Source organism: Tinamus guttatus, unplaced genomic scaffold, assembly GCF_059628265.1.
Source record: "Tinamus guttatus ecotype Peru unplaced genomic scaffold, ASM5962826v1 Tinamus_guttatus_pri_ptg000158l, whole genome shotgun sequence".
NCBI lineage: Eukaryota > Metazoa > Chordata > Aves > Tinamiformes > Tinamidae > Tinamus > Tinamus guttatus.
In genome coordinates, this window is record NW_028288692.1 from 160172 (window position 1) to 170998 (window position 10827).

Below are 10827 nucleotides of genomic sequence, written 5' to 3' on the forward strand. Positions count from 1 at the left end.
AAGGAAATAGAGTTTTCTAGCTTCAGTTTTCTTTGTTGTACACTTTCAAATGGAAAAGATGTACAAGAACAGTTGCTTCCGCAGCTTCTGTTTAGCTTCTGCTATTTAATTTGCCATTCATTTGAGTTTGTAACTATGCCGAAATACTTTGAATGCAAAGAAAGGGGTACTGGAAAAAAAAGCATGTCTTAAAAAATGCCATTCTCATTTTTGTAAATAGTTTGAATGAGTTCCTTATAAAAATATCAATGTTTTTCCCATTTTCCTGGGAGGGAAAAAAAAAAACCAACAAAGCAAGCAAACAAAAACTTAGCTGGAAAGAAGGAAGAAAATATATTTCAGAATATTTTAGAAAAAACAAAAAACACTCTCCGCACTGTCCTCTCTATGCCCGGTGCATCCAGGCACATAGGGTCAGCACGACCCAGGAAGCAGGCCAGGTGGGAGGACAAACTCTGCCTCTAGTTGTGCAACTCTTCCCTCCCCCGCCCGGGTGTGCAGGCGCGCATACCAGTCGGGGGTCCCAGCCCTCAATTTGAGGGTCCTGCCTTCCTCCTCTTCTTCCTCATTTCCGGGTGTTTGGCCTCCAAAGCTAGTTTGGAGGACGTCTGCGGTTAAGTTGGCTACAAGCCCAGCCAAGCGGCCGGCTTCAACAGGTTTCCAGGGGAAGGTGCTGCCTGTGAACTGGATTGAGCAGCTGCATCCGTGCTCCTTATCGCTCAGCCTAGGCAGGCAAACATCTTTTTCCTCAAGGTCTGGCCTCTGCTTCCCATGGGAGACTGTTATGACTGTACAGATCACAGAAATTTTCATCTCCAATACACCAGTGCAGACTTTTCGTCTAATTTAAGTTTCTACAAGTCATGAGACCAAGATTCTCTATGGAGTCTTTGAATTTCCATCGTCCTTGCATATCCACAAATGTTCTTGCCTGCAGCATCTGCCTGTTTATCTAGCTCCATGGACATGCCCCAAAATCTAGTTTGGAGATTTGCATTTGGAGCAAAGCAAACACCAATATATTCTGGATTTCCCAAGCTATTTTTCTCCAGATATTTATTCTAAATTGTTCTGTCATAGAATATATAACAATTCTATTTTTAAAATATGAATCAACTTACATTGCCATCGAATGCTTAGTTACATTGAAAAATCTTAGTGGGTTTGAAGGCAAGATATTAAAATTGTTTGGCACAATTATAAACAAGACTTGTTTATATTTCAGAAATCTGTATGCAGAGTATCATTACATATTTTCCAGATTTTTTTTCTCTCCTTTGCATGAACGGATAATAAAATAAATTTTCATATTAAAAGTGCAATAATATACATTTTCTACTTTTTCCTTTAATAACAGTTGTAAGAGACTAAGCTACACAGAAGCTAAACATACGTTTGGGGGTTGTATATGTGTAAACTTGCTGAAGCTTCTGAGTATTTTAGGAAATTACATCTTGTATACATGCAGACTGACATCAGTAGATCTCCTCTTTTTTTTTTTAGCATTCTAGAATAGGATATCCAAAAAGGAAGAGCTTAAATTGACCTTTACAAACACAAGTAGCTGTAATAAGCAAGCTGCTGTGCTGAGGCTCTGCGTATACCAGTGTCCTCCCTCCAAGGCAGGAAACATCCACAGTAGATGCCTAGAGAAGAAAAAGCAAGAGGGCTGTAATTTATCTGTAGTGTACCCTCCCAGCCTCTGGCTGTCTTCTAGGTATATATTTAATAGTCCTTGAATGATTTTGCCTTGAATGATTTATCTGAACTTTTAACAATGCTCAAATATTGTGGGAAAGAATACCTTAGTTTAAATTTGTGTTGTATGGAGAACAATGACCTTTAAGGGGACTAAACCACAAACTAACTTACTCCCATTCTTTGTCTCTTGCGTGTTTTCATAGGGGGACAGTGTAATATTTTCTACTTTTTTTCATGCTATTAATTATTTTATAGGCATCTATTATGTCTTGTTTCAGGAGGCTAAGTCTATTTAGTCATCTTCAAATTGACATTTTTTCATGCTTTTGGCCATTTCACTCTGTATTTCCTATCCAATTAGAGACCATAGCTGCATCCACCCTGAAATATGTGAATGTTCTCTGGATTTATGCACTGAGACATTAATATTTTGTTCTTGTTTGTACTTAGCACTGTATTCTCTATTTCTTGATTTTTTTTCAGGGTGCTTTTTATGGTTGTTGGGCATTTATCTGACAAATTTCTTATACTTTACATTATTATTTCAAGGTATGTTTATTGAATGCTAGTAAATAATTGCTAAAAATTTCAGAAATGTTTTACACTAAAAAGTGCTGTGCTACACAGAAACCAATGATGTGAGTTGTGATCATTTATGAAAATAGCCTATTAGCTCTTCAGGAGCTTTTAATTGCTTAGTTGGTTCATCTAATATTGATTATTTGGCCACAAAGCAAAAGGTAATTAAAGCAAACATTACTTTTGGCTACTAAAACAGTGTTTTTCCATTATTAAAAAAGAAAAAAAAAGTTTTTATTCTTCCTCATCTATACTTTTCCTAGTTTCTTGTTGCCATTACAGAGGCTAGGCTGAGGTAAAAATGAAGATGACAAAGAGCATATTTTTCCTGTAATAAATTTGCTGTGGGTCCACAGTAAAACTAGTAGAATCAAACAGTAAATTTGCTCTAGAAACATTATATTTCATGCTGGTCTTATTTGTGGATGCTGGGAAAGCTTCTCCCACTTTCTTGCCTCAAAATCCTCGTTCTGGTCTTGAACATTGACTTAATTCTTTGAGACTTTATCTTGAATTTTGGGGGGTGTTGCAGATAGTTAGGGTCTGGCGGCCGGAAGATATCGTGCTGTACGGAAAGATAGGGCCCCTAATAGCTAATAGCCAATAGCGTTTAGTTTATGATGTAAGCAGACGGATGTGACGTTGTAAACCTAGCTATATAACACCTTGTTACCCATCAATAAATGCCATTTGCCGTCCACCACATTGGTGTCAGCAAGCTGATGGTCCGAGTGGCTTGGGGGTGGTCGCAGTGCCGTCCCTGAACCAGGTCGCCGCACCGTTTGAACCGCAACAGGGGGGAGGTTCCAAAATGAATTTCAGATCTATGTAAGTTAACTTTCCCTCTCTAAAACAGGTAAGTATGATTTCAAGTACTAAAGAAATCATGTGTGAGTTGTTAGAAATAAAATTTACCTCCTGTTTTTCTGTTCTAAGTAAATGACATAATTTCCTGCCTTGTTTAACTGTATTTCTTGCTTGGTTTGCACTACCTACTTTTATTTATTTTGCATAGCTATGTGTGAAGATGAATACTGGAGCTCTAGGTTCCTGTGGTAAACAAATAAGTTTTTTACTCTAAGCTTTAGTTTAAATGTTGTCTGTGAATTACATCTTCCAAAGGGAAAATAAAATAGAGAGCAAAAGGATTTTCCATTAGCTCTGCAGCAAGAATTGTAGTTCTGCAATGCTTATCATCTGTCTTGGTAAAAATATTTTGAAATAGCAATGGATATATTGCATGCATGGGTGAGAAATCAAATGGGAAAAACTCTTCCATTTTTAGTCTTTCTGGGCTCCATATTATATATGTTGAGGGACTGCCACCCTACAATTTTAAAATAATGAACTTGCTGTCTTTTATTCTATGTCATATTGCCACAAATGAAACTCAAATTCAGAAGCAATTTTGTTAGGCCAAGCTCCAGCTGACTAATGTAATCAATACTGTATACAAACAACAAACAATTTTTCTAAGGTAAATTCTTTTTTTTATTTTTTTTCTCTTTAGACTCGTAGCATGGTTCTTTCTATGGTCAGTCTTCTATAATTTTATTTATTTATCTTAACTGCTAGGTGCTTTAATTCTCCAATCTCTGCATTAGTGAGGTGCCAAACTAGAAGGCAAATCACTTACTTGTGAAAGAACATCACTTATGGAGGATACACATATTTTGTCTGAGATGCCAAATTGATAGCACCTGAGAGAAGCTTTCAAAATTCAAGGAAAATATACAGCATAGAGACCAAAAAGTGAAGATTTTCATACAGAGTGTTATAAACCTGTCAAGAAAGAACAATCTTAAGGGGCTAAAATAGTAGTTTAGTCTCTTTGAATTCAACCTCTGACGTTTTTCCTCAGAACTTCCAACAAACTTGTCATTCTGCAGTAATTCAGTCACAAAAGTCCTTGTTCCAAGGAGGTTCATATTTTTTTCTTGTTAATATAAACTTAACTCATCCTTTCATTTCAAATAGACCACTGAAAAGCCAGCAAATAAATACAGATCTTATATATTAAAAGTGGGTGGCTGACATATGAAGGGAATGAACGTTTCCCATCATATAAACCAAAAATATCCTGAGCGAATACTCTGCTTGTTTTGCCAAAAAGGAGTGTTGTGGCCTTTGAATTTAAATAGTGGCGACTAGAGGAAAAATATGGCATTATCTTAACACAAACTGAAGTCAGAGAACTCATATATTGGTCTATTTCTACAAATGGAAATAAATCTTAGCATGCACTACACCATATTATGTTTGTTGTTGTTGTTTTAATGCAGTCACAGATGTTCCTGCTAACTGATGCTATTATATCATACACTGACTTTTGTTTGACAGAAGATAGTATCTTTGATAATTGCTAGCTCTACAATAAGATCTACTGTTGCGTCCAAACTGTGCTCATAAGTAATAAAATTTCTTCTGTACTTTATTAGTGTTCTTCTGTGTGAAAAAAAATAGCTGCATCTCCCTGGATTAACTTGACATGATATAAATGTCAAGTAAAAAGACATTTAATTTCTTAAATGTTAATGATTTTGATATAACTTTTGCAATGAGGCTGTGGATGCTCACAGAACTGCTGATCAATCTCAGCCCTTTGAATCAAAGGCTACATCTGTGCTGGGGCTGAGCATGTTTGGCTAATCACCAGCTCTGAGGTCCCTGACAAAGTATGAAATCCATGGGCCTCAATTAAGCTTTCATGTGCCCTTTGCAGCATCAGTTTGGTACCCAGATTGCAAGCAAAAGTGTGCAAGGGTGATCAGGGAACTGCCCAGAGACACCAGGACTGTGTCATAACCACATAAGCTGGGATCTGGCTTAGGATGGGTAATTATGCTGCTAATTCAGTACTGCAAATAACATTTCCATAGTCAAGTGTATCTTTTCGGTGCTCCAAAACTGAGCATCACAGCCATATCTCACGCTTTGAAAATGTTTCAATCTCTAGCTTGTAGCAAAGATCACAGTCACACAGTAGTTCCTGCTTAGCCAGGTGACATTATTTCACTAGGACATTTTTCTGTTTCAGGTATCCAGTCTTACAATAGAATATATTTTCCTATATCTTTGAAAAATGCTGTATTCACAGTTTCATGAAAAAAGAATGCAGTTCTGCTTCTGGGCTATGCCTGATCGAGTACTCATTAGATGTATTTTGAAACCCCAACCAGGAGGAGTTGTTTGCTGTGAAAATGAAAACTATGTACAGAGGAAGAGTCTTTGTCGAATCTGGCAGGGGTCTGGTTTTATATGGGGGGAGGGGGGGAAGAAATACTTTATCTGCATTTCCTTCACTCGTTCTGTCATTGCTCAGCATTCACAAATGGCAATATAGATATTAATCTTTCTCTTCCCTACCTTTCAGGTCTTCCAGGGAAATTTTGACAATGAAACACACCGAAAGAACATCATTGACCCTCCAATCTATGCTCGGCGCATAAGGATCCTCCCATGGTCATGGTATGGCAGGATCACCTTACGGTCAGAGCTGTTGGGCTGCACAGAGGAGGACTGACACGGATTTTCATTAGGCATCACAACTTTCTATATCCCCAAAAGTTTCTCCAAAGAAGAAACTGTGCAAAACCTGTAGGAAGCTGAATGGGTTTTTCATGAACAAGTGCTAACTTTATGGTAGGCTGCTAACTGTCTTTCACAAAGAGGTCTAAGCCTGCCCTTTAAATGATCCAATCTGATTTTGTCCTTTAAATCTGTTACAGTGTTGTCCCCTTTGCTGTGGAATTATATTTCTAGTTTCCTTTTAAGTTGTTCACACTGGTTGAAATGTGTTAGGGAAAAACAGCAGCATCCTTTTTACAAGGAAAAAGAAATAGCATGACAAAGCTCATTTATAGCTTTGGAAACACTGGGCTTACAAGTTCTCCATAAATCATACTGTCATCTTACTTGCAAAAAGTGATACTGCAGCTTTTAGCAATAAGTTTTCTTTGGGACGACTGTGTTATAGTAATTGTTTCCCTTGTGCCTATCAGACACTGTCAGAATGACATATATTTAGGAAAATATTCTGTGGTACTATAAAAATACTGTACCTGTGATATTGCAAGCTACCTTTCATTACATTTGTCTAAACTGCAACTTCATGTCCATGCAACTGAGGGTTTTCCTAAGTAACCTCATTTTCCTCCCCTATTTTGCATGCTAGGGACATCATCTCCATCTTTTCTGTTTAGTATCACTATTATTTTCTTTTAAAGAGGTAGCCTGTCTGCATATGGAACAAAATCTGCTATCAGCAGATTTTGAAGTTAGTGAATTTGTCAAAGTTTATTAATTCTGCTTGAGATGACTTTTTTTTTTTCCCAGGGAGGCTGAGATTAGACTCCAGGGTACTTCCGGTATCTCATCTTAAGTACTCACATGGATACAGGCACACGATGTAGCATGAATCTTGAGCCCATTTTGTGCATTGCCCAGGAGTGAGCACACAACCCTAGATGGAGCTGCCTGCCTGGTTACTTCAATCAGAAGCCTCCTTCATTCCTGTGAGGAGGAAACTGTGGGATGAAGTACTTAGGTACTAAAAGATACCCATAAGGAGCGTCTCCCTTACTCCCACAAGGCACCTTGTTAGGCTCTTTTTGTGATGCTTGTCACAGAGATCCTCCCAAACAGGAGTGCAACAGAGGCTGTAGGAATTGATAAAAGCTGGGCTCTTGGAATGCACTCCTGACCATGTCTTTTTGGAGCCACACGGAGGCTGATTTTTGTTATGTCTTAGCTACAGGAATGTTTTGTGTGTAGTACATTGTTTTAACAACATGATAGTGAGCTGTGAGCCAATTTTAAGGTATCAAAAGTAGATTTAAGAGAAAAAAATGCAGACCAGTTGGGAGGGCATGAACATGCCAGGGCTATAGTAAGTAGAGAGCAATCGATGGGCAGCCCAGGCCCCATGCCACAGTAAGCGGGAGCAAGAGGCAGTGGATTCATCACTGCAGCAGCCGCCAGGCTCCCTGGCAGCATGGCAGGTAACTTACTCCCAAGCTCGCTTCTCGAGGCAGCCTCTGGGACGGTGCAGGTTAGCGGGTCTCGGTTGTCATACAGGAGTCAGGAGAGTGCATTGCAGGCACAGTTCTGGGGTTTATTTGTCATGGAGTCTTGGGCGAGTCACTTCTCTATGTCTTGGTGTTGCTGTGACAGAGAGATAGTGATATCTGACTCTGTAAAGCACCTGGAGTTCCTGGGAGTAAGTGTTGTGTGAAGGCCAGTTTTTGCTATTGTAGCACCTGAATCTTAAAAATTACTGGAGCCAAAGGGTTAGGGACTGATTTATCTGAGTAAATGGCATTAAATATTCTTATTGTCATTATTTTAATTTCATAACATGCTGATGTACATATAGAGGGCTGCATGTTTTAGCAAATATTGCTGAATTTCTTTGTTGTTATTACTATGTTCTCACTGAAACCAAAATTCTGAAATATGAACCTGGGCCCTGCTTCCCAGATAAACAACTGGCTGGCCCACAGTATGCAAATGGCAAAGTTTACTTTGGAAACAAAATAGTTTGGATTTCAAAACCTGCATTTAATTTCACATTCTCCACCACAGACAAAATATAGTCCATGTTACTGTGAAAGACTCCAGAATAACAGCCAGGAATTTTCCAAACAAGAATTTGAGATTGATTTGCAGAGGTTTTCTGATAGTGTTCCTTAAATTGCTGTATTTTAAAACACAAAACATTCTGATTCTACAAAATGACTTAATCCTTAAACTCTATTTATACAAGTACTTATTTTATAAGGCTTAGACATTTAAAGGCATAAGACTTAAGGAAGAGTCTTAGAAAGGTAAAAGGTAAAAGTATGTGTGAGAAATGTTGAGGTCCTGTGCAACACTGCTAAGTTTGTTTTTCTTTATTTTTTACTTTGTGATGCATAACAAAAGCCACTAGACTGTTACTGTCTTGTCTGTAAACTGTGTTAACAGCATTCCTTAATGATGTGTATATGAAGTGGTCTTCAAGCATAGTGAGCAATTTTAAAGAGAAAGTCAATCATGATGGTATTTTTGAAGAGCAAAACATTTCTGAATAATGGAGGACAGGTGTATTCTTAAATTACTTTCTGCTCATATTTCACACTTTAGGCTCTTCCAAAAAAAAAAAAAAAAGTCTGGAATATTAACCTTTTTAGGAGGGTACGTAATACTTGAAAGGGTCCAAAACCATTTTCCTGTTTTAGGTTCACAACTGACCATGCATTTAATTAAAGATATGAATAATGACACATAAAACAATCTACTTGACTGTCTGTGCCAAAAATGGAAGGCCAGCAATGGAAGACCAAGGTTTGGCAGTTTGTTTTAAAGGTGTTTTCTAATATTTGTTGTGTATTCTTAAGATTAATGCTTTGGTTTAGTAAGGTAGTTTTTACTTGTTCATCTATGTGTTAACTAGTGTTGTCCTCCTACCTAATGCAGTCATTCCATTTTGTAATACAATTTATAGTTGAATATTTTCATCTTTTTATTCTTACTTGGGTTTCATTTGTTGGCATTCTTCAGAACCTGAAAACAAGGTTCTGGACATTGTGATAACACTATAATGATTTCTAAAAGAATCATATATATGTTACTCTTACATTTTCAACTGGTATACTGGGGCTTTTTCTAATGATACAATACATTCCTTAGTTAACAAAAAGCTTTCTGTGCAGCTGTGGTACTAAATTCTGCTCCTAGTATCTGAAATAACTCTTGATTTCTATGGAATTATTTCAGATTTAATAAAACAGGATTAAGGGACAAATTCTAAACTAACACTACTGTATTTTCCTGATGAATGCAATTGGCATTCCAAACATAGAAAGAGTATTGGAGTTCTCCCTTTAAGAGCAGATGGAAAAACATTCTGAAATAATCCTCAAAATTTGTGTTAATTGTTGCAGTGACATTGAACAAGAGTGAAAATGTTCTAATTAAAATCCACCCTGAGCCAGTTAAGTATTTGTAGGCAGACTTCACCTTTCTCAAGCTCTATAATGTACTACTACTGTAGCATGAGAAATAAAACAAAGGCACAAGGCTTAGTTTTATCTGCCTTCCACTAAGGGCTTACCCCATTAACTGGTTCTGATTTTGAGGTTGAATTTCTCTTTTGAAATGACTGCATACAAATTAGTGTGTTTTGAAGACTAAGGGTACTAAATGAGTGTATCTTTGCTATACAAAAAATATGAACTATAATATTCAGTGATGGCTTCTGATGTGTCAGTAAGTACAGAAATCTCAGACACAATGACCTTTGCAACCTTTCAAGCTATGTAATATTCAAATGGTTTTGTATATACTTAAATCACGTAGAATGATGTAAAACCAGTATGACCTTGTCTAGTCTTCAAACTTAACAATAAAACTTTTGAAAAATGAGGTCATTTTTGAAGAATTTATAATGCAGTACCTTGAAGAAGATATACCTCATCTCAGTCTGACTAGAGATGTGATGTGGCAATTTCTTGGATTCACTCACTGGGTTTTTGTGGTAGGTAAGTTTGTTTCTGGCAAAATCAACTGTGGTGTTATGCTTCCTTCAATGTGTTCCTTTTGTTGTTTCAGATTTAAAAAAAAATGGTTTGAATGAGCCTAAAATATTTTTGTATCTTACTGCTGTTTGAATGAACACCAGAAATATAAACCAACGATTTAAATTTTTTTAAATATTTTTTTTAGGGATATATATCAACCCCTATCCTCTGTTCTCCCCTCCTGCATAGGGAAAATAATTTCAAGAAAGATAAATACTGTTCATAGTGCAGACCCACTAGGAGACTTGAAACAAAGATGCCAAGCAGGGCCTGTGCTTTCTCACAGCCCCACAGCAGGTGGCTGGCATTGAACTTAAAGCTGAAGCTAGTGCTTCTTATACATTTCTGTAGTCTCTATACAACCCAATTTTCTGAGGTTCTTGCAAAACTGCCCTTATTACTTCCCTCTAAAACCAGTCCTGCTATAGCCCTCAGGAAGGGATCAAGAAATGTTTGAATGGAGATGCTATTGAAACACAGGAAACTAGTTTAGCTATATGATTTTAATTTCAGAAGAAGACAAGGTAAAATTAGGGAAAAGCTATTCATTCTAAATTAAGAATGTTATGATTTTTTGTTTTAATGCTGACATTTTGTGTATTTATTTGAGATAGAGCTTTAGTGATTTACTCCTCACTGTTCCAGCATAACTTGGTAAATATAGATGACTTTGTTTCTACTGCATTTCAAAATGTGAGCTTTCACCAAAAGTCATCTTTTAGAGATAAAAAACATTCAGGAGGATGCACTGCTGACATTTACCTTGTCTGCCAAACGTGTAGTCTTAACAATACCAGTGTATTATCTTTAAACAGAAAAGTAACAGTATTTACTTTGTGATCATTTTGGATTACATATTATTATGAGCCTTAAAAATAAGAGGAATATAATGGTGCACGTAAAAAGAGGCTATCTTTTGGTGAATGATGGCTGAATATTAGCATTTCAATCATACATATGTGATAATATACAATATCTTGACTCTTTC

At 37.0% G+C, this 10827-nt stretch overlaps 1 protein-coding gene across 1 annotated transcript in view; it reads left to right on the top strand.

Moving 5' to 3' along the window:
- Window positions 1-8169, top strand: part of LOC104569029 (EGF-like repeat and discoidin I-like domain-containing protein 3) — a gene marked incomplete at its 5' end in the record, with an annotated part of 167844 nt that extends 159675 nt beyond the window's left edge. Inside the window, 1 exon segment of the mRNA XM_088522745.1 lies at window positions 5654-8169. Coding sequence (XP_088378871.1) covers window positions 5654-5803 — 150 coding nt within the window.
- Window positions 8170-10827: the final 2658 nt, after the last annotated feature.